Source organism: Actinia tenebrosa, unplaced genomic scaffold (genome assembly GCF_029948245.1).
Source record: "Actinia tenebrosa isolate PJP-AT-01 unplaced genomic scaffold, QUT_ActTen_1.0 PGA_scaffold17__23_contigs__length_9995812, whole genome shotgun sequence".
Taxonomy (NCBI): domain Eukaryota; kingdom Metazoa; phylum Cnidaria; class Anthozoa; order Actiniaria; family Actiniidae; genus Actinia; species Actinia tenebrosa.
This window is the reverse complement of record NW_028292577.1, coordinates 9,205,678-9,229,981: the sequence shown is the minus strand read 5'-3', so window position 1 is coordinate 9,229,981 and position 24,304 is coordinate 9,205,678. Positions and strand designations below refer to the sequence as shown.

The 24,304-nt window shown below is 38.2% G+C and overlaps 2 protein-coding genes across 3 annotated transcripts in view; one reads left to right on the top strand and one right to left on the bottom strand.

Moving 5' to 3' along the window:
- The first annotated feature begins 566 nt into the window (after nt 1–566).
- Nucleotides 567–23,268, top strand: LOC148910435 (phospholipase D1-like). Of its 2 annotated transcripts, XM_089031600.1 has the most exons (29): nt 567–747; nt 1,713–1,881; nt 3,393–3,630; nt 3,981–4,081; nt 10,483–10,578; nt 10,983–11,021; nt 11,415–11,528; nt 12,068–12,106; nt 12,522–12,632; nt 12,702–12,785; nt 13,097–13,178; nt 13,313–13,423; nt 13,833–13,932; nt 14,585–14,688; nt 15,305–15,491; nt 16,046–16,164; nt 16,337–16,447; nt 16,751–16,858; nt 17,247–17,335; nt 17,722–17,777; nt 18,651–18,758; nt 18,932–18,999; nt 19,963–20,032; nt 20,424–20,497; nt 20,682–20,755; nt 20,927–21,005; nt 21,586–21,633; nt 21,767–21,826; nt 22,239–23,268. In XM_089031600.1, exons 1-29 carry the CDS (start codon nt 678–680, stop codon nt 22,398–22,400), a joined length of 2,871 nt encoding a protein of 956 aa, XP_088887726.1. In that variant the 5' UTR covers nt 567–677; the 3' UTR covers nt 22,401–23,268. The 2 variants fall into 2 exon arrangements, with proteins under 2 accessions (XP_088887726.1, XP_088887727.1); XM_089031601.1 differs by lacking the exon at nt 21,586–21,633.
- The window catches only part of LOC148910434 (acetyl-CoA carboxylase-like), a 37,312-nt gene continuing 36,183 nt past the window's right edge, over nt 23,176–24,304 (bottom strand). Inside the window, exon 69 of the mRNA XM_089031599.1 lies at nt 23,176–24,010. Coding sequence (XP_088887725.1) covers nt 23,857–24,010 — 154 coding nt within the window. The 3' untranslated portion in view covers nt 23,176–23,856. The remainder of the gene's footprint in view (nt 24,011–24,304) is intronic.

The following is a 24,304-nucleotide window of genomic DNA, read 5'->3' as shown; positions in this document are numbered from 1 at the left end:
GGCAACGTTTCGCTATTTTTATGTTAGAGTTTTAATTTCGAGACGAAAGGCTGTTACCAGGAAAAATATGTATATCGAGCCACGTAAAAAAAATGTCTCCTGATTTGATTGATTGCTTGATTAATATAAATCATTAAATTGAAATGATTAAATTGAATCATGGTGCTACTTGGTGCTATTTTTCCATTCATTTCATCGTCCGTGGAATTGTTTTTGGAAGGGAAAATTCATTATATTTTTACTCAGGAGCTCAAATTTGAGAGAAGGGAGGGGAGGGGAGGGGATTGTGATTAAAAAAAATCTTATAAATTTTTCACTCACCCAACTACTTCTTCTATAATAAATTATTCCTACAGAAAAAAGAAATGTTAGGAATCGTTCCGATCTCTTGAACTTAAAGCAAAGATAAGTTTGTAGAATCCATCTTCGATCTGTCCCCTCTCTTACCCCGTAAGAGCGAGAGAGAATTTTTGCACCTGTCCATATTCTCCCGACCCCTCGTCCCCCTTTTGTAAACGAATATATATTCGCCCCATTCCTTTATCGAGTCCCAACGGATTTATTATTCGATATTGCAACAAATGGTGTTAGGAATCGTTCCGAGCACTTGAACTTAAACCAAAGATAAGTTTGTAGAATCCTGATCGTGATTTCCAGCAAACTTACTTCGACATTTTATGGAGAAGTCAATACTTGAAAGTAATGACGTCAAAGCCAGAATCGAAAGTGATCCAGCCACGTTAGAAGGTAGAGGTGACTTTTACATTCATTTATTTACGAATTTACCATAATCTTTATTAAGGATGCAATTTACTATATTATCCAACTTATTAATTCTATTCCTTGAAGTAAGACGATTTTCGTAAAAATAACTTTTTCCACAATTCAAAAACAGGCCTGTATTGCATATATACTTAAATTGATATTCTAGCGAAATATATCGTATCGAATTTACCATAACATGACAACAATATATTTTGAATACAAGTTACGATAACTATAATGTAAATGAGTAAAAACTTTCAGAAAATTACCGTAATGACCTCTGAATTTTATAAAGAATTTACGATAGAGAAAACCGCTTTGGTCCATGAAATAATCACACAGAATTAATTATTGATTATTTTCCAAAATTGAATTTATTTATAATACAACATAAACACGGCCTTGTCTAGCCGTGAGCTCGTAGCCCTACAGGATTTATATTGTTATATTAAAAGATAGGGTAATTTAATCTCCTTGGTCTAGACATAGTTAATACTTACTATGGTCTAGATATTGTTGACTTATATATATTATATATTATATATTATATATACTATTATATATTTTTATCTGTGATATATATATGCATTAATAAGATAAATGTATCATTATGTCTTCTGTGTGTAGCGGAGGGGAGGGTACGTAGGTGCTAAGAGAAAGTCTTAAGATGGTTTATTGTGATAAAGAGGATGTCTAAATATTGTATATTCTGACACTGTCTTCATGAATTATCTGAAAGAGCTGAAGGTCCTAGAGAGGTCTATACATACGAATATACTGACTGATAGCCTGCGTATCTGGCTGCCAGCTACGCAGGCTAACTGACTTACTGATGGACAGATGGACAAATGGACAGCATGGACAGACAGACAGATGGACAGATGGACAGATAGAAGGATGAAGGAGAAGAATAATAATTTTCTTAATTTTTGTTTAACCATGCAAAGAGACAGGATCAGTACGTGTTGCCTCAGATGTGTCAACTGGAACACCCTCCATTTACAGTGTACCAGAAGAATCCAAAATAACTGAACACTTCATACCTGACAATGAAATAACAGCTGAGATTATTGATGTAGAGAGAATGCCAAGAACACATCCATTTAATCCCAACTTGTAAGTCAATCAAAGAATCACATTTAATTTTCACATACAAGCAAAGCATTTGACTTTATGTTAAACTGCCATGTTTCCTGATAGACAGGCATCATAAGATCATACTTAATAGAGGGGAATGGTTAGGAAACCCTTTTGTTATAAGTCTTTGTTCACTTTTTTCAAGGGTGACCGTGCACAATCCTTTGTTTTACCATTGTTTTACCATTGTTGGCAATGGCTGAGTGAATAGACCAAAATCTTTCTTTTGGTTGCTAGTTCAAAATACTTAAAGATTTATAAGAGATATTTGAATATTCCTTACAATAATCCCATAGACAAAGTACATGTTTACTTATTTTGCAATTTCGGATGAGCTTAAATCAAACATTGTGCACGGGGTCACGGTCAAGACCGGTTCAACATCAAAAGCGAACAAAGACCTGATAACAATAGGTTTCCTAACCATTCCGATCCCTCTATTAATTATGATAAAATGAAATACTGCCTCGTTACATAGACCTGTTAGTTCTATAGCATGTCAGAATCTAGTTCAATTTCGAGGACAATTAACAATAGGTTTCCAATACTCATGAGATTGAAATTCTTTTATTTTGTGCTTGAAATTGGGCTGCTTTGACGTCATACACAAGGGGCCTATATGCAGATGCTGGGGTTCCTTTTGAAATGATTGTTTGTTTTGAGGGGGAAGGGGGTAGGGTGATGCAACTTTTAAGTTGAAATAGAGTTTCTCCAGTACAAGTAGTTCATATCACCAATACACCTTTTTAGTTTGGGCATAATATTTTGGCATTTCATGTCCTTCTCTTGGGAATACGGTTCTTTGTACATCAGGTATCCATATCTGCTATTAAACAAAGAATTGATACTCAAGGGAATGATACATGGTCTAAAATGGGCAAACATAATAATATGCCCAATCAATAGAGGTCTATTCACAGCCTGTTAGTGATCGGCTCCAGTGTGGGGTGAATAACAAAACTGTCAAATTATAAAAAGCTAAGGATTTATATGGCTTCCTCTTTATATATTTTTTCATATTCTATACTCTTTGTTTTTTATAACTCCGAGGATGGAGGGGTGCTGGTGGTTGTATGTGTGTGTTACTCCCTCCCCTCCCCTCCCCTCCCAACACAAACACACACACTCCTCCCAACCTTCCTTTGCAGGGTCTAAAATATGTGTGAATAACTTATAGCATCTTTAATAAAATTAGACAAAGAGTAGTGTTACTGGGTGAACCCCCTCAAAATCCTAGATCCACCTCTGTATGCCACCTTCTTCCTTCTCCAAAAGTCTTTAAAATGTGTGATTAACTTATAGCATTTCATATAATTTTAGAGTAAAATTGACATGTGTTTCTGGAGTGTATCCCCCAAACTCAAAATCCCAGATTCATATCTGTTATGCCACTCCCCAGACTCCCACAACCCCCCCCCCCCCTCTCTCTAATGCAGTCTCTTTTACTATGTTCAAAATGATTGCAAACCAGTAATATGATTATTGTGCAGATACACCATCAGATTTAAGCATGGTGGCTTTGAATGGACTATTAGGCGAAGATACAAACATTTCCTGAAACTCGATGCTGAGCTCTTTCTGTTAAAATTCGACCCTCGAAGACAACTTGCTCCAGCATCGCGTGGACAACGCCATCTACCGAGACTGCATCTTCCTCACAAACCAGACCCTTTAGCAACAACTTCTCACATGGAGGATCGTGTGAAATCTCTAGAAAAATACTTACAGGTAAAGGTCGATTTTCAGAGCTATTTCAAAAAAAGGTTTGTGAAGATTTTGTGGCATTTTGCATACCAAACCTGAAATGCACTATGGGTCATGTCAATACAATGTGCAAAAAGTCATAACGATAAGGAATGTTCGCAAACTTTGTCTGCACGTCTTTACAGCATGATGTCTTCTTGTGACATTATTTACCGCTATTTGGGCATTTGAGAATGTCATGGAAACATCTTGATTGACGTCCGCCAAAATTGACCTACTTCTTCCTCGTGAAGACAATACTTTAACTCACTACTTAACTAGCTAGACTTTTTTTGTAACTCGTTTTAACTGTGTATTTAACGGGGTTTTTGCAGATGGTTTTGGACAACAAGGAGTATCGTAACCACAAAGAAACGCTCAACTTTATGGAAGTCAGTCATCTATCCTTCATGCATGATCTTGGAAGCAAAGGAAGGTAACTGGGGAACTTCTTTACTTATATTGATTACAAATGCCTGTTTCTAAGAGAAAATATACCAAGAGAAGGAATCCTCGCGCCTTATCATGGGTACTTTGTGATGCTATTTGTAAAATATTTGATGCTATTTTTAGAATTATTCATTTGATCGCTTTTTTTTGCACGTGCGTACTGCACTCTACCCTGTTTGCTCATGTTTTCTTGTTTTTTTTTTTATTTATTTAAAAGGCGTGAGCAAATAGCCTAGAGGTCGCGCCCGTATGCGCGCTCTATCAGATTAACAAACGATGGCAAATGTGATTCTAAAATAGCATCAAACGGTGCATATGATTGTTACAAGCCATGAATGCCAGATCGAGATTCCTTCTCTTAGTTCATTTTCTCTTGCTAGATCAAAGAGAAAATGAACCACTGGTTCTCACTAGTGACAAGTAGAAGCAACTCCATATGTTATTCAAGCGACGCAAGCATAAGAACGAAATATCTTGTTTTTCTTGCGTTGGCTTGCGTTTGCGTCCCAAGTAAGAACCAGGCTTATTGGAGATGTTGCATGCATTCAGCGTTCCTGGTTTATACCATATGTTTTAAAAACCTAAGACTTTGCATGCAACTCATTGCGGATGTTAATTAAATTAAAAGCCGATTTTACTTCACATGCGGCAACTACGCGCAGACTGACGATCCCTCTCGTCGTGTGTGCTCGTCTTATTACAGGGGCGGATCCAGTAATTTGTTCAGGGAGGGGTGCACTGCACAAAGTTAACCCAGGGAGGGGTGCACCCCTTAGAATCAAAGGCAAAAAACATTAGTTTGCATTGATTATCTTCAAAGTAGGGGCACAGAGTTGAACCAGGGAGGGGTGCGCAACCCCTGCATCCCTCCCTTGGATTCGCCACTATATTATAACTGGGTTTCAACTGATAAACTTCTTTGAATCTTATTATCTGCTCCAAATGGGGATCAAACACTGACCACCATGTGCCGTCAACCAGAAAGAATTCTATAAAAAAACTTGCGATTCCGGCAGCTGTTTTAAAAACGAGCAAGAAACTGCGGCGAGTTTTGAATTTGAAACTAATTAGTGAAAACATTTTGTCGTTTGAAAAAGCATCTCACGATTAGTAAGTCTGACAAATTTGAACGTTATTCAGTAAAAAGAATCAGAATTACGAGCTTTTAAAAATGTCGAGGATTTACAGATAATATGTAATTGGAGAATTGTTATTTTGTCTCGTGTTTTAACGCTAAGAATCGCCATCGTCGTTGGAGGGGACAAAACAACAACAGCAAAAAGAAAACTGCGAAAAATTGTATTTTTTTTAAACTAAGAAAATCAATATTAAATAGCCATTAAATACTGTATATATTTAAGGATAAAACGCGCGCACATACATATCTCTGTACTGTCAGTTATATAACTGTGAGCACGAGAGAAGCAAGCTGTGGAACACGAGGCGTAGCCAGTGTTTCTCTTGCTTGCTGAGTGCTCTACAGCTCCCAGAGCCAGGAGAGTGTTTTTATCACAATGCAGAGACATAAGCAGCCGTTTTAAAATCTACAAAGATTTTCGCTGTTGTATCACAGCGTGGGACAATCACAACAGAGCTAGGCTCCAAACTAAGTGAAAGCCCAAAGATCGAATTAGAATTTAGAAGTTGATTTTTGTGGAGGGAGGAAAACCGGAGAACCCGGAAAACCCTCGAAGCACAGGAGAGAACCAACAAACAATTCTACTCATATACGACATCGAGATCGGCAGGACTCGAACTCGGGTTGCATTGGTGAGAGGCGGCGCATTAGCAGCGCACGCAACCGGTGCTTCCCTAATAATAATGTCTCCATAAAATATTTTACGATAAATTAACACCGATTTATAAAAGATTGAAAACTAGACTAGATATATCAGAGCTATTAATTCAGTTGTAGAGGAAAATTAGCCTAAATTCTCATTGTTCTTCGCCTCTCTGTCCCCATTATCCCATTATAAACGACCTCTGTCATTATTTCAGTTTTCCCTAAAATTTCCTACTAATTTACCACTTTTAAAAGTCGTCGTTTTAAAAGCATCATATGAAAAAGCTGTCAATTAGAGCTTTTTTTGTTCCTCTTAATTCCTATAATGGACATTGGAATATCTGCGTATTTAGCTTTTTGTTAGTATAAATCTTTGAGCTACTTCCGGACAAAATTTGGACCATTTAGTACAGAACCTGTGCATTACTATGGAAGCCACGGAAGTGAGGATCGAGGTCACGTTACCACCTAGCCTTATTTCAAAAAAATTCATCCTAGAATCTTAAGCTCATAAAGTTATGTGGGTATGCAAATTTTGGTAATGATAGAGTAAGAAAGATAACATATATAAGAAAAATAAAATGGTTCTAGCCAGAAATGGCCTTTAACCCAGGCCTTAACATACTCGAGATGTATATCCCAATAATATCTATCCTAATAGATAGCCTTCTCATGTCCAATCCCAAATATCTATTAAAAATTCTATCCCCCCAAAAAACTATATATCCTATTTTATAATACACTCAACAAAATTACTCGACTCTGATTGGTCGAGAGGAGTACAATTATAGCGTCAATTGTACTCCGTAGGAGTACCGAATTAAGTCGCTATGGCAACACGGCCAAAACAATGTCAAAACAATTATTTTCTATCATTTTGTACTTAAAAAACATATAAATAAAATTTTAAGCCGTAAGAACTAATATTTTTTATGCATTTCAGTTGCGCGATGGACTGAAAATCGGCCGCCAAATAGACAAAGATGAACGGCGTCGCTTCGCATTTTTTACTGAAATTTTGTTGAGTGAACTATAAACAAAAAATCACACGATTTTGGAATTAATAGACACTCGTAATGTTTTGAACATTACTCGTGTCTATTAATTTCCAAATTGTACTCGAGATCGTGCGATTTCCTATACAAATATCCTGCCATATCCCGACCTAACTTTTATTTTATATAAATCATCCAATAAAAAATATCAACGGTTTTTTACAGTTTTTTTATTCAATTCGCACACTAATACATGAATTTTATAAATTACATTTTTTCTAAATTAATTGAAATAAATAAAAACTTAAAATAAACAGTATAGTACAAAGTTCATGTCATTTCTTCAACGACAAAGTAGCTTTTTCAAGACACCGGTACGTATGTATCTCAAGCGAAGAGAAAATATCAAAGGATTTACAAGAGATTGCAAATGGACAAATGTTGCAAAAATATGCTGGGAAATGTATCCAAAGTCATTAGACCACTCGTTTCCCTTCGCGACTGCTATGATTTTTACAATAAACATGGGACAGTAAAACAGTACAGAAGCCAAGATTACGAACCCTAATGCGAATATTCGCTTGAATTCCTTGATCTTCGCTGCGTTCGCTCCTTGAACTGATGCTTGGACTGCGTTAATGGCTTTCATTTGTCGGAAAGTCGTTCTGCTTACTTTGGTAAGACAAGCAAAGATTATGATGACGCTACAACCGAAAATCACTGGAGCAGGAATTTGCCTAAGGATATAAGAAGTGTCTGATGTAAGTCTACCAAAGATGAGAGATGCCACCACGAGCCAGGCTACTGCTGTTACTGTCGCTACTTTCTTGGTGTTGACTTTGTTGTTATAATAGAGTGGATACTCAATGAACAAGTATCTTTCCACGCTGATGACCATGAGCGTTACGTTCGACCATCCAGCAATAACGAGTCCAATAACTACGTAGGCAACTATTAGATTACACGCCGAAGAGCATCCAAGCAATATGCAAGAATTCACAGTTACAAAAACAGGGCATTGGACAAGACCTACAAGCAAATCAGTCATGGAAAGGATTACAATCAGCTGGTTGTAAATGACGGATCTTAGTCTTTCATGCTCGAGTAATGTCCAGATCACTAACAAATTGATAATAATTATGGGAAAGGCGAAAATGCCACTGATTGCACTGACACTTATCCATGTTAAGATGGTTGTGGCAGCAAAACTGCTGGTGTTTCGTGGATCAAACTCTAGTGTTACTGGACATTTTTGACCAGTCGCAGGATATGTGGTACCATTTACTGGCATTTTTAACTACCTCAATATTTTCTAGCGTTACGCTCCCACGGCCGACCCGCGTACCAACTGAATAAGTAGTAGCTTTGCCTTGGTTTTATCATAGTTATGGAGCTCCATTAACTATGGTTTTATTGATGCTTTATATATTGACAAGTGACAAGGGTTCCTGTGTGGACCATAGTTAATGGAGCGGAATGGTTTGGAAACTCCATAGAACAAAGATGTTGTTTTGCGTTTGAGGTTGAATCGTACCATCACGTGATACTGACGGTGCACAATGGACCAAAACAAGGATGGCTAAAAATACTCATTTCCTTATTATTTTCATGTATGAACATTTTGCCAGTAAAAACTTGTATTCAATGACCAAAAACCATGCGGATAAATATTTCCGCGCAGATACAGTTGAGTTACTAGATGATAAGTAAGAAAGCATGGAAAAGGCGATTTCCTTTTCAATAAACAATTAATCTTAATCACATATGATTAATTAATAAATGATAACTATCTTTAGACGTTTGTTTTGGGGAAAGAAACTCCTATTAGTTATCAATTGACACGGTTTTCTTTGTTATTCATAAGGCTTTATTTTTATTACAACCCTCATAAACAATGGACAAACTTAAAGCCCGGGGAGGGAATTGAAATGCAGCAGGGAAGAGCGGGGCTGATATGAATTAATCTGATTGGCTCATTATGAATCGAAGGTCAATATATAGTTATAAACCCGGTTTATAACTATATATTGACCTTGAATTTATAATGAGCCAATCAGATTAATTCATATCAGCCCGCCGCTCTTCCCTGCTGCCTGACGAGTAAACTATCTGGGGAATAATACTATTCTACAGAACTAATCTAATTAATGTTTACATTCAAAAAAACTATAGAGATATGTTTTCTAAACATTACATTATCAAATCGTTGCTAGTGCTCATAGTTTATGTGTTAAAGTTTACAACACAGTTTTTGAAATAATAATTCTTACAAACTGGGTTTTGCTTATCCTTTTCACTACATTTCTTCTTGTTTTCCTGCGATGTAGATCAGCATGGGAAACAACGGCAATGTCCCGCTTCGGTTCTTGTATCTCTAACTCATTATTTTTCTCTCCGATGTTGGCTTCTACTTCCAAACAATTTGCATTATCAAACAAAAAATCATGCAACTGCAAATTGAAAATTGGGCTCGAATGCTGAGAAAAGGTATTCGGCGTTATAAAAACTGCCTCTTCGTCACTACTCTCCAACTCCATTGCCATACAGCCACATGTGATTACGAAACCCTAAAATCTATGGTTTTCTATTATCATCTGCACTTTTGTTTAATTAGCATCATAGATTTCCAGAACATTAAAACTATGTGCCACATTACCTCTGTAGGGACTAGAGGGCATTAGTAAATCCCTTTATAATCAACTCACATTGTTCATGCTCTATAGACAACAAGGGAAATATAAAAACAAAGCGGGAAATGTTTACCCTTTTGTATACATTCTAAACTTCCAACTGAACCACGAATATTTTTTAAAATTCTTTTTATTTTCATTATCTTAAAAGTCTAACATCAGAATATTATAGAAAACCTTCTTAATTGATAACTAAAATAGTTAGTTACCTCGAACGTCGGCAATAAGCCATATACATCCCTCGGGCCTGCGGCCCTCGGGATGTATATGGCTTATTACCTCCGTTCTCGGTAACTAACTCTTACTTTTCCCGAATATACTATGAAAAAAAGGAGCAACTTTTCCTTCTCTGTGCACGGTCAACGTCATATAACAATGGATAAAGTCGAACAAAAGTATAGAACAATAGGTTTCCCAACCATTCCGCTCCATTAACTATGTGTGTGGACTAATGGCGGTTTTTCAGGAGTTGCATTAGGCTTTTTTTCTCCAGCAGAAAGGAAAAAAACATTTGTGATTTTCATTTCCTGTTCTCTTGTGTTAAGCCTGGTTCTCATTAGCGATGCAAACCCACGCAAGAAACGCAACCCCACGCAACTCCACACAAACAGACTCGACTACTCCATGTTCTCACTATGGAAAGAAGCGACACAAGCGCAAAAGAACTTAAGATTTTGTTTTTCTTGCTTTGGCTCGCGCTTTGTGCTTATGCTTGCGTCATCTAGTGAGAGACTGGCTTTAAGAAGCACACCATTTTTTTTTCCTTTCAATCGAAAACAAAAACGTTTAGCGATTTTTTTAATCTATGATTTTTAACTCAGGCGGGCTTCCTGTGCTTAACTGAAATTTGAAATTCCATTGCAAAGGTGGAGGCATTTTGCTTCATTTCCTTTATATCTTTTTTTTCTAAATTAAACAGGGAAGGAATGATTAAAAAAAGGTCTGGCGGTCATCGATTCCCGAGAAGCTGTTGTAGCTGCAGTGCCGCTATGTCTTGTGGTATCTGGACTAAGCGGTAACTATGGAAACTGAATGTTCTTGGACTGAATTCATTTTATTACCGCTGTACTTCTTGTGTACGGACTCACTTAAGTTTAACTTCGTTTCAGCGTCAGAATATTCACAAATACCAACTGTAAAGTAAAGGATGCACAACTTCAACAATACAAACACTCTGAAATGAACCCTTCTCAAAGTTATTTCGGATGTGAGGCTAATATTTTAAAAAAATCACACTTCTTCTCGGTGGAAGAATTAACATAGGACAACGTAGCATTTTTGAATTTATAAAATTATTTGCGAAAGGAGAAATTTTTTTGCTGTTTACCCCTACAACGTGGATAACTGAAATGATCTTTCATTTACATCAATTTTTTAAAGTATTTATTTTTTGTTGAAGTGGATTTTTTTCTTCTTTAGGTGGCTTCTAGTGAAGGACAGCTTCGTTGCTTACATAAAGTAAGTATTGTCACAGCCTACATTTATGCCTCAGGTCTCTCTCTTGGACGACCTAGCCTGTGATGTGCAAATAAATCACCCTTGTTTTACGGGAGAACCTACATAGCACTCAGTTGAAGTCAGTTAATTTAATGTATTCAGAAAATTTTATTCTATTGTATTCTGTCGTTGTCCTTATATATCTATTGTATTTGGTGTGATTCATTGTATTTCTTTGAATACATTACATCAACTGCTTGTTAGGTAGGCTCTTCCAAGCTTCAACATGAGCCTCTAGCCTGTCTCGAATGACTGAGTAATTACTCCCTGCATGTTTGATGTAAAATAGATTACTTTTTTTTTGAAATTATTACAAATTACATTAAGATGATTTCTCGTAACTTCTAACCACAGCCCCAAGACGAAACAGGTGAATGGCGTGATCCTCATAGACAGGGACTTCACGTTCAAGTATGGTAGTAAGGAAACAGCTGTTAGACATGGACTGATAATCAGGAACGAATCAAGGTACGTAACTGGTAGAGTATAGAGCAGTTTTCGCATAATTGTGAAAAGCCGTAAGCGTGCCGTACCGTGACCGTGATGTTTTCTAGAATTTTTATCAATTTAATTGGCTGATTTTTTTTCTCGCCAAATGTGATTGGTGCGTTTTCACTCACGTGACAAGGAAAACATATTGGTTCACAAAACAACAGAAACTTTCTGTGCAGTTTTTTTGCATAAAAAAAAGAGTTCAATTAATACTTCTTTTTACAGTTCATTTCAGTGACCATGAATAATAGTTCCAAGCCGAGGTTCCAGTTGCCGCGCAAAATAAAAAGTATAGTTATATGACTGTAAAAAGGAGTATTCCCCTAGGATCGATAGAAAATGTATTGATTTTGTACACCAACATGACCGCTGTGTCGTCACTTGAATATTGAGAATGACTGTAAGACTTCTCTGAAATCATCACAAAAGCTGCAACAATAGCTTTACTGTGTAAATGATTGTTTAGGGATGACCATGTTGCTGTTTATGACGTACGTTGTGCTTTCAATCACCAGGGAGCTCCTTCTCTCGTGTTGGACTGACAGGAAAGCGAGGTATGTGCTGTATTATCATGATCAGGATCACTATTATCATCATCATCATCATTATCATGCTCATCAACATTATCAACACCATCATCCTAACCACCACCACCGCCACTATCATCAGCAGCAGCAGCAGCACCATCATCACCATCAGCAGCACCACCATTATCAGCAGCAGCAGCAGCAGTAGCAGCAGCATCACCATCTTCATCATCACCACAATCATCATAATTACTACCATCATCGTCATCAGTACCAGATATTATCTTGTATTCCCGCCTGGTGCACGACCGGCCTTTTGGCGTACGAACTTCATATAATTAGATACTTTATATAAAAAACTTGCTATAGTCTTCCAAAATCCTTTCTACACTGTATTTCTGTAAGAAATATTTATTGCTTTTTTACTTTATTCCTTTCCTAGTGAATGGATGAGGTCGATAATAAGCGTGATGGCGGGTACTGGCGCTGAATGGATGAGCGAACAGCCTCATCAGTCTTTTGCTCCTGTTCGACCAGATTGTTTCTCCAAATGGTGTGTATAGGAGTGTGACTTGTGCGTGGTTTTGCCAGTGGAATCATAGTTTTTAATTCTTTCTGTTAGGTTTGTAGACGGCTCGTCGTACTTTGAAGCTGTTGCCTCGGCGTTGGAGAGAGCAAAGGAAGAGATATTCATATCAGGCTGGTGGTGAGATTTCAAACTAAATTTACTTTAGACCTCTCTATCTTGGCCGTAATAGCTTACAATTTCAAACCGTGTGTCATTTCCTAGAGTATCATTTCTTTGTTTAATGAGTGCGCATAAGAAGACACATGAATATGGATATGACTCAAACAAAGAATCTTATTCTCAAGAGAATGACACGTGGTCTGAAATGGGAAAACATTATTCCCAAGGTAAATTGGTCTATGAGAATAAATATCGAAAAGAATTTGATCCATATTAAACATAATTTAGTAGTGCAGCTGGCTTAGAATTCCTTTTTTTTTTTCGTGCAGGGTGACACCAGAACTTCATCTTCGAAGACCAATAACACAGGGAACCAGATGGAGATTGGATCAGTTGTTAAAAAGAAAGGCGGTCAGTAGTTAACCCGATTTTCTTTCAACACATTATTATTGCACCGTCTAATCACGCCTTAACACTGTTCGAGAGTGGATTTCTCAGAATTATTTCCTTCCAATGATTAACCCAATTTCTATTTTATTTTTCAGGAGAGCGGAGTAAAGGTTTACGTGCTGGTATACAAAGAAGTCGAGCTGGCGTTGACTATTAATAGTGCTTATACAAAAACAGTCTTGAGTAGCCTTCATCCCAATATCAAGGTACTGAGTACAAAAGATTTAATATTCCCACTGCGTGGGTGCCTGTGTTTTACGTCTGGGGATGGGGAGGCATGGTTACTGAAGCCAGTGACAAGCATCCAGCATAGGCAACCCAAGGAGCTACAGTACAGTATGCAAGAGACTTTTTTTTGCTTGGGCTGCCTGTGTTTTACTTCTGGGGATATGAGAAGGCGTGGTTTTTGATGCCGGTCATGTTACTCGACCCAACACCGCTCGCCACATACTAGTACAGGCAACCCATAGAGCTAAAAATCATGGTAGGCCAAGAAGCGTATAACGAAAACGCAACGTTGTACCTTACTTTTCGAGATCAAAATGCATTCTACCCTCCCCTCCCCTCTCACCATTTACTGTGAACTCTCTTGTATGTATATTTGTCTTATCCTAGGTGATGCGCCACCCAGATCATGCGCCAGGCTCTGGTATCATTTATTGGGCTCACCACGAAAAGATCGTGTCAGTTGATCAAAAAATTTCATTTCTTGGAGGTAACCTTTTGCTAAGTTCCATGTGGTGACTGTCTATCAACGGTGTTTCTTTATCTTGGGCGTAATGTTTTCCCATTTCAGACCATGTGTCATTCCCTAGAGCATAATTACGTTGTTTGACGGTTGCACGATAAGACAACACATGATTATGGATACAACTCAAACAAAGAATCTTTCTCTCAAGAGAATGGTCTATAAAAGGAAAACATTTCGCTCCTGTTTCACGATGATCTCTCCTCGAAGCGCGCAAAGAATTATTTGTCAAATCGAACAGTTCCTAATACCCAGTCTCCTATTTCATGATATCTCACGGTAATCAAAATGGCGGCTGGTGACTAATTAAGACAAGACCGATTTTGCTTACTTTTACTGTATTTATGCTTTGTTTTTATTCATTGTATTTGCTGACAGGGCAAGAGAAAGCTTTTCTGGTACATGTAACATAGAATTTTTCAATGTAAAGTTATATTCCAGGACGTATTTAAAAAAAAAAAAGTTAACACGAAATACGACTCCATTTTGAAATTTATAATGGCAATTTTGGCGATGCAACAAAAAATGCTTCTGATTGGTTAATCATAGCAACCGAAGGTGCGTGCGCGAGATCAACTGGTAAGATATCTATTGTTTTTTTTTTTGTTTTTTTTTTCAGGTTTAGACCTTTGTTTTGGCCGATGGGATGATCCTTCTCATCGTCTCACTGACTTTGGTTCTGCAGCGCCATCAGTTGATAAATACTGGCATCTAACAAGCACGGTACGTAGTCTACTATTTCTATGCATCATTAGTATATGTACATGTTCTATATATTTCTTGGTGAGTGCATTTTTCGTACTTGTACGTATTTCTAACGTTGTCTCGGGGTCCGGAAGGGTATTCGCGGGAGCCGGGGAAACGGATAAAATATAGGCCGGGATCCGGGAAACTTGAAAATAATTTTCGTGATTCGGGATATTGGTATCGGCCGTGACTCGGGAATTGCCGAATTCAATATCCGAAAAACATGAACATGTTGAATTGGGTCGTCGCCATAAATATTCGCGGGACGCGGGATTTCGACAAAAGACAGCGCGTGATTCGGGATGGTCCGGACCTCCCCCCTCCACCCCTTTCTCCCCCTTTCCAGACCCTGTTGTGTTTTATTGCGATTGGTTTACCTGTGGTCAGCCTTATCTGACCAAAAGGGTTCATCTTGAGGCTCAGACGAGAGAAGACATAAAAGAAAAGAGAGCGAGCGAGGGAGTAAATGAGTCAGAGTGAGATAAAAGAGAGTTGTGGGAAGGAGGCGATAGAGAAAACGATGGAAAAAACGATGTAAAAAAATTCAAATCACTCTTGCCTATATTCGTAATTATTTTGTTGTTGTTTGTAGGAACACGAAATAGGCAAGATAGGCAATATATTAATGAGAAATGTAGTTGATGGAGAAGACCCAAGACTGCACCTGATACAGACAGGTGACACAGAAGACGGCGCACGTGGGACGAGGCTCTGGATTGGAAAAGACTACTCTAACCCTATCAAGAGAGACTTTTTTGCTATTGATAGACCATATGAAGGTGTGGAAATCCTCAATTCCTTCCTTCTATTCATGCATCCTTCCTTCCTTACTTCCTCCCTTCCTCCCTTCCTCCCTTCCTCCCTTCCTCCCTTCCTTCCTTCCTTCCTTCCTTCCTCCCTTCCTTCCTTCCTTCCTTAGTTCCTTCCTTAGTTCCTTCCTTAGTTCCTTCCATCCTTGCTTCCTGCTTCTTCCTTGCTTCCTTGCTTCCTTGCTTCCTTGCTTCCTTGCTTCCTTGCTTCCTTGCTTCCTTGCTTCCTTGCTTCCTTAGTTCCTTCCATCCTTGCTTCCTTGCTTGCTTGCTTCCTTGCTTCCTTGCTTCCTTCCTCCCTTCCTTCCTTCCTCCCTTCCTTCCTTCCTTAGTTCCTTAGTTCCTTCCTCCCTTCCTTCCTTCCTTAGTTCCTTCCTTCCTTCCTTTGCATTTATTCTTTCATCTATTCATTCAATCATTAACTTTCCTTTCCTTTTTTTTCTTTGCTTTTCTATTTGCTTTATTTCTTTCCATCTTTCTTCCTTTCTTTTTTCCTTTTATTTATTTATTCATTCATCTTTTAGACTCTATCGACAGAGAAACAGTTCCCAGGATGCCGTGGCATGATGTTGGTGTTGCAGTTTATGGATCAGCTGCTCGGGACGTTGCACGCCACTTCATTCTACGATGGAATGCTACTAAGGTATTAAAACTACAAAGCGCTGGAAGCATTTGAATGCCTTCTGTACTCAAGCTTTGCGAATTTTGAAAATAATCTATTCATTCTCGATGGAAAAAAAAAAAAAAAAAGGGAGAAAACATATCTCACTGTTTTTGCTAGTTAAGTTATCTTCATGTTTGTTATATTCTTCCAGCTCGAGAAGGTGAAACAAATAGAACACATCCCTTTCTTGTTACCAAAGTCTTACAACAACGTTCGAAACGAAGCTCCCCAAGACACCAAAGCAAGTACTGTCAATTGTCAGGTGAGGCGAATCCGTTCTTTAGCCACCAGCGTAGCAGATCTAAGCTTAACAATTGGTTCTCATCTCAACAGAATTATTGTCGATATATTTTCTTGTATTTTGGCAACCGCCCATCATATTTACAATTTTTTAAGTTAAAGGTAAAGTCTAAAGGCGTAAACTGTATATGACTTCAACAAAAATGTTGAATGTTTAAGCTCACTCATTTCAATTTTCATCATTGCGCAATATTGTGCAATCCAGAAACCCACCCACAGTCCCCTCAAGGTCTATAACCCTTAACTATATCATCTTATTTTCCAGATTCTTCGATCTCTCAGTAAATGGTCCGGAGGTATTCCAACTGAAATGTCGATTATGCAAGCATACTTAGATACCATACATAATGCTAAACATTACATTTATATTGAGGTAACGATGAATAGATGCTAACCATTATGCTAAAGCCATATAACCAGCATGTAAGACTTCCATCAATAGACCTCTACTACCTCTTTATCTTGGGCGTAATGTTTTCCCTTTTCAGACCACGCGTCATTCTCTGAGAATAAGATTATTTGTTTGAGTTGTATCCATATTCATGTGTCTTATGGGCAATCGTTAAACAAAGTAATGATACTCTAGGGAATGACAGGTGATCTGAAATATCTTGGGTTTCAGTGGCTTTCTCGCCGCAGTGTTTCTCATTCATGGGATTCCTGCGGTTGGAGAACCCCCCTCTGGCTAAATCAAAAATGGCCGACTTCAAAGTGATTGGTATTAAATAAGCCAGTAATGACTACACATTTTCTGCCCTCAGAATCAGTTCTTTATTACAAGTGTTGCATCAGAAGGAATTATGAATGCAGTTGGTGACGCTATCCTGTTGAGAATCGAAAAAGCACACAAGTAAGATACTTTTTTTTCTCATCATATAAGTGACACTGTCACCAACTAATAGACCTTTCCCGAATATCCTTGAGTCACCACGAGTCGAGGTTGTACTTGTTAAAATACAGTAAATGTGTGAATACTTGGAGCCACTGTTTCGTAGTTACTCAAGCGAATTAGGGAAGGGTATATTAACTTTGTTTTACCAAAATAACTGAAACTGGTTTGGCCTGTGTTGTTGTGTAAAGCTTAAATGATTAGAAAGATATAAGTAACTTGAACACCGTACGTCTAACTAACGCATTGAACAGTTTATTTGGTTGGTCATGTTAATTACCGCGCTCCGCACGGGAAATAAATTCTTAGATCAAGGTTATGGTGTTCTGTTGGTTCTTGTGTTACAGTGAACAAGCTTGTTTCAGAGTCATAGTAGTGATGCCACTTCTGCCTGCCTTCGAAGGTAAGTTAGAATTCCAATGACATTGTTAATCAAGGGTGGTGTAGCGGTGATGACTCGGGTTGGATTCATAGACTTGGCATCGCATGTTAGTAGAGTTTCTAAGGTTTCTCCATTCGAGGGTTTTACTCCAGGTTTTCATCCAGTTTTCCTTTCTCCGCAGAACCTACTAGCGCTCTTTCAATAGTCCCCTTCACAGTTCCCTGCGCCATCTTGAAAGGTAGCTGTGCCTTTGCATCGAAGACGGTGAGCTTTTTTTAAAAACCTTGGACAATTATTCCAACATTGGCACGGCTAGCTTCCTTTCAAGATGACGCAGGGAACTGTGAAGGGGACTATTCGCTCTTTCAATTCGTGAGTTAGCCTTGCTCCGACTTAAATTAGATCAGTCCAGAGGTTGTTTCAGGGTTAGATGCGTGTGTTAAACATGACCAGGAAGGATTTTGGAGTATTGGAAGTTCTGTTGTTGAAACCCATGTGAAGCCATAGTTAATAGAGGGGAATGGTTAGGAAAGCTATTGTTATCAGGTCTTTGTTCGCTTTTGATGTTGAACCGGTCTTGACCGTGCACAATGTTTTATTTATGCTCATCCGAAATTGCAAGATAAGTGAACACAAACTTTGTCTATGGGATTGTTGTAAGGAATATTCAAATATCTCTTATAAATCTTTAAGTATTTTGAACTAGCTGCCAAAAGAAAGATTTTGGTCTGTTCACTCAGCCATTGCCAACAATGGTAAAACAATGGTAAAACAAAGGATTGTGCACGGTCACGCTTGAAAAAAGTGAACAATAGACCTATAACAAAAGGGTTTCCTAGCCATTCCCCTCTATTAACTATGGTGAAACATTACCTTTTTTATTGCGCATTTTAGGGGAGATTGGCAGTCCTTCTGGTACGTCAGTTGGTGCAATAACCCATTGGAATTATCGTTCAATTTGTCGTGGACAAGACTCATTACTTGCTAGAATATCACATAAAGGTACCATGAAACTATGATATTCAATCTATTCGATTAGATTATTCGAATTCATCCCGTAATTTTTGTTTGTCTGATTAATGTAATCGAGTACTAGATCGTTTGTCCATCACGTTCGCGTTGCTTTGGTGTTCGTTCATCCATTCGCTCATTCGTTAATTTTTTTCTTTTGACAGTTGGGGACCCATCAAAGTACATCTCATTTTACTCTCTTCGAAATCACTCTGTAATATATGGCAAGCCGGTAAGAACGTCGTCAAACTTATTTCTATGAAACATTACTGCACGCAGCACAGGTACGGTGCAAGATTGTCCCCATGTTGGTTTAAGCCTGGTTCACACTAGTCTCCCCCACAGCCGCTTTCAGTGTCGTCACGCAACGCTTTCTCCCCCTACTCAGGGGAAAAGGGTCGCGCGACGACACTGAAAGCGGCTGTGGGGGAGACTAGGTTCACACAAGCGTCGTAATCATTATCGGAAGCAGCATACACAGGATCAGTAGTGTGCTGCTCATTAGTAGTGCTTGTCTCTTTTCACACCTAGGTGATAAATGCGATACTGAGTCTGCGTACGTTGCTTACGAATCCGATTCCGATTTTAGTTTGATCCAGACTTAACCAATCACAACACAAGGAGATACCCCTCATCCAATCAAATAACTTCACTTTAGGGTTTCGCGCCTTGAAAGTCAGTCAGTGGCGGATCCATGGGGGGGTTCGAAGGGGTCCACGGAACCCCCCTTGAAGGTTTGATTTTTTAGGTAATAGAAATATGTCATATAAATTTTAATTTAAAAAATGTTAGTAGTTTTGATATTTGCTGTTATGTTTTATTTACCTTTAAGTTCCGTTACTAGATAGTAAATTAGGTGATTAGAGCCAATTTTTTTTGTCAAACATCGACTAAACAAAAGAGAATTATACACAGTTTAAGAAACGGAACCCCCCTTTGAAAAATCCTGGATCCGCCACTGTCTGTCTTCTATTTGGATGAGTTGACATTACTAGCAACGTTTTGAATGAAATCTCCAATGAATAGAACCCCAAAGAGAAATTATTTACACTTCTGGTCGACGTCACCGTCGTAGATTTTTTAAGTCCCCTAAAGCCTTCTTTTAGGTGCATTTGATCATATATTCACATGCGAATTTGCGCCATATAAGTATTAAATTATTATTAATAATTATTATTATTTTGTACCGCAACAGATAACAGAACTGGTGTATGTTCACAGTAAGATGATGATCGCTGATGACAATACGGTTATCATTGGATCTGGTAAGCAGATTTGAAAATAAATATCCATCCAAACATAGCCTGCGTCACATCCGGAATTTTACGAAGAAAATTCCGGATGTGACGCAGGCTATCCAAACATAGCAAAAGAAAAAAAAAAAAAAAAAGAAAGAAAGAAAAAAAGGAAAGAAAAGAAAAGAAAAACCCAGTTTTACTTGCGAGTATCCGGATGTTTATGAATCCGCAATTTTTTCGTTCATTGGCTTTCCGTCCACAGGTATCCGGCGAAATTTTGTTTGGATACACTGTGAATACGGCCTCGTGTGGACGGTCGAATCTGTTTATTACACATTAGAGTAGTTACCCCGTGCAATAGTTAGTATCTACTAATTCTTTATGTGTATAACATTTGTATTCTTGTGTACATATATAGCAAACGTCAATGATAGAAGTCTTATAGGCAGGCGCGACTCGGAGCTTGCAGTCATCGTACACGACACTCACACGGTAAATATGACAATATATATTTCCCGATTTCATCTCCAAGGCCAGATTGGACTTGATGTGTTTATTCCTTTACTGTATTTTATCGAATCCACCCTCGACTTAAAGTCGTTTCGTAGTCGGCGTATACCTTGGTGCTCCAAGTGTTTTGTTGCTTTCTCTCAGTTTCTTGTGCTTTGACTTGAAGGTTTCGTCCACCATGAATGGATCACCATACGAAGCTGGTGTCTTCGCGCACTCTCTACGTACACATCTTTTCAGGTTGGTGAACGGTATAACGTCAGACTATAATGCATTCTTTACTTTACCGTTAGTATTTGTGAATATTTAAACACTGAAATGAGGCTAACTCTGAGTAAATGAGTCTGTAATCAAGGAACACAGCGGTAATTTGGAACTCTAAAAACGTTTGTTTATATCCATGTGTTATAGAGAGCATCTAGGACTTTTGGGCCAAGATAAGAAAGGTGAAGTTAGTGTGGACGATCCTGTGATCAAAGAGTTTTACGAGGTAATAGTTCTATTCGTGGCATCAATGGCAGTGGACATGGCCGCCATGTTGGATGATATCCTAACTCATAAATATATAATTCATGAAGGAAACACAATAGAAATCATGACCATGAAGGTTTTGTATCTGATATAGATTCGTCTTCATTTGCATAAACTTTAACTTGGATTTTCTCTATCAAACTTGGTTCATTTCGTAAAGAATTCGGTACAGTATGAAAACATACATCATGAGTTTTCCAAGTCGTTTAATAAACTCGCAGATCGTGTTTTATCGGGTCTAAAACCACTCGGCTGCGCCTCATGCTTTATACCTTATAAAATACTCCTGCTCGTTTATTAAACACAGTACGTAAATTTATCCAACGTGGCGACCATGATGAAGTAATACTCCTGTATTTTGCATCGACAGCAGTAGGAATGGCCGCCATGTTGGATGATATCTTCTTTCAAATTCATCCAATATCATCCAAAGAGGCCATCTTGAATTCTATCGTTTTAATCAAGACATCATGGGATGCGGAGGGAACTGCACAACTGTCAGGGTGTCTTTTTATCCAACTTTACGTTTTTTGTTGTAGGATGTTTGGATGGCAACTGCAAAGCTAAACACAGACATTTATAGCAAAGTAGGAATGATAGCAAGAACGTTGACACCCGCTCGTTAAACCATGTGTTCGGGTTTTGTTCCGTTGTTACAATTATTTTCTCTGGATCTGTCCAATAACATTGCTTCTTTAACATAGTGTCCTGTTTTACTAGGTTTTCCAGTGTACGCCATGTGATGAGGTCAGGTCCGTGGCTGAATTGGCCACGTACAAGGTATGTTCATGCATAAAGTATCGTTGCGTACATTCTTTTAATTATGGTGCTACGCCATTGTCAAGTTGAATTATGACAACATTTCTTGTTTCTTTGTGTTGTTGCACATGACTGCCATTATTTTGTCATTCATTTTCGTTCCACATTTCCAATCTTTCTTTCAATAGAGCCAACGTCATATTCCTTTTATTAGGCACCCTAGTTTTGATATTCCAGTATTGCGATTATCTCTTTTCCTTTTGTTTGTTCTCCTTTGGTTGGATTGGGTTTCCTTTGCTTTTCCCTCCTCTCATCTCCTATTCTCTATTTTTTTAAAACTTTTCTCCTCTTCTTTTTTTAACTGCACAAGTATTGAATTGTGATGGAAAAGTTTAGACAAGAAGTCTAGCTCATTTACTCACTTGTTATCTAGTGTAAGGAAAATACACCATTGGGTAAGAGAGAGGTTCACGACCTTTTGCGCCAAGTACGAGGCCACTTAGTCATGCTTCCCCTCCACTTCATGGAAAACGAAGACTTGAGACCCTCTGTTGGGACGCCCGAATACCTGCTGTCCAGTTATGTCTTCACGTAGGTTTTCAGCATAACCTTTTCTGCTGGTAAACGAAACCTCTTTCTTCGTCCCCATTTGTGAGAAAACCTTATTTTCGTAATTCCATCCCCACAAATAGAGCACATGCGCTTTATACCGCTGAGTTAAAAACGAAGGCTCACCACTCCGAATAGTCTCCGAACAAGGCTAATGAACTATTCGTGAAAAGATCGTTAGATATATATATAAATATAGTCGTTTTTACTCAAACGATTAGGATAAAATCTATGTTCACCATAAAAATGGTATCGAATCATACTACAGGATGTCTGAGTAAACGCATGGCTACTTTTGCAAGTAACATACAAAATATTTTTCGTGCTAAATATTAAAATTAAATTACGTACATACGCATTTGACCATTCATCACTAAAGTAACTAGAGGAAAGACTGCTAAGAATCGAACGTTCATTTAGAAATTACCCACAATGCTTTGCGGGCATAAGCGCTATTTTGTAATTGACGAATAACGAATTATCGTTTCTTGCGATCTAAGGCCCCGTCCACACGTATCCGGAAATTTTTGTATCCGCAAATTGTTTTTTGCGGATACGAAAATGTTTGCGTCCACACGCAGCGTATTCGAATCGTTTTCACCGTCCACACGTGTCCGTTTTCGTAGAATTTGCGGATACGGATACAAAAATTTGCGGATACGTGTGGACGCAACCCGTATCCGCAAAAAAAATTTGCGGATACAAAAATTTGCGGATACGTGTGGACGGGGCCTAACACTAATTTCCAAAATAAAGCAGAATAAAAAATTTAAAGTTAATTTATTAGTCCATATTCTCTGGTGTATGGTTCTCTGTTCAATGATAAATATTGGCATTAAACTTTAGTACTATAACCTAAAGTGTTTTCGAATCATCTCATTCGAGCATGGCAAGTTTAATGTTTCTAATCAACTTTGGGTTTAGATAGGCCCTTTGCAGTTAACGATCACGTGTCTGTACTGGTGAGCAAAATTTTACATTTATTTTAAATTGGCGATTCTTTTTAGCTACTTGTAAAGGACTGATCGAATGAGCAGATGTGTAATCAGTGTGTCACGAAATGCAGTTTTATTACGATCTCTCGAAACAGGTTGTAGAAATTTGGTTTGCTCACCAGTATGTTTCACCCATGGGAATCAAAATGTTCATTCGTTTGCTCTCAGTAAATTAATCAGCACGTGATTACTGAGCTACAAAGGGCCTATTCTCTTATACTGCATTTGCGAGCTTCTGTGAGGCGTTACGCGAATGGTAGGTTTCATTAAAAGCTTCTATATCGGACGTTTGCAACGTAAAACGCGCAGGTTTCACACGTGAAACTTAATAGTTGTGAGTGAATTGCGCCATTCACACAAAACTATAAGGTTTCACGTCGTTAATGAATTAATATTGAATTAATAGTTAAAATAATTCGATATCTATTTTAGTAGCCTTGGCATGTTTCAGGTGCTTGTAACATCATTATTTCCTTCTAAACTAGCCTTGGCATCGAGGTTACTGAGGATGCGAAAGAACTCGTTGCGATTGGTGGAGTTCATCTGTTGGGTGATGTGAACGATGGAATCCATTGCGATATCGGGGTTCTCCTGAACAAGACTAAAACATTCAAAAGAAATTGAATTAATTTTGCGAGTGGAGATTGGACCCTTGTCAGAAAGAACGTAGATGCAACGCTAACATGAAAATACAAAAGAAATCACACTTTTGCTCGATGGAATTTGTGGTATTTCTTTGTATTTTCATGTTAGCCACGCATCCAAGATAATTTTGAGAAGGGCCCATTTGTATAGGACGTTTGCATGATAGCGTCATTTGACTCCCGCTACCATAATGCTTCGCGAATTTTCTTTCTTATACAAGTTTGTATTCCCTTATGAGAATAGTAAGACA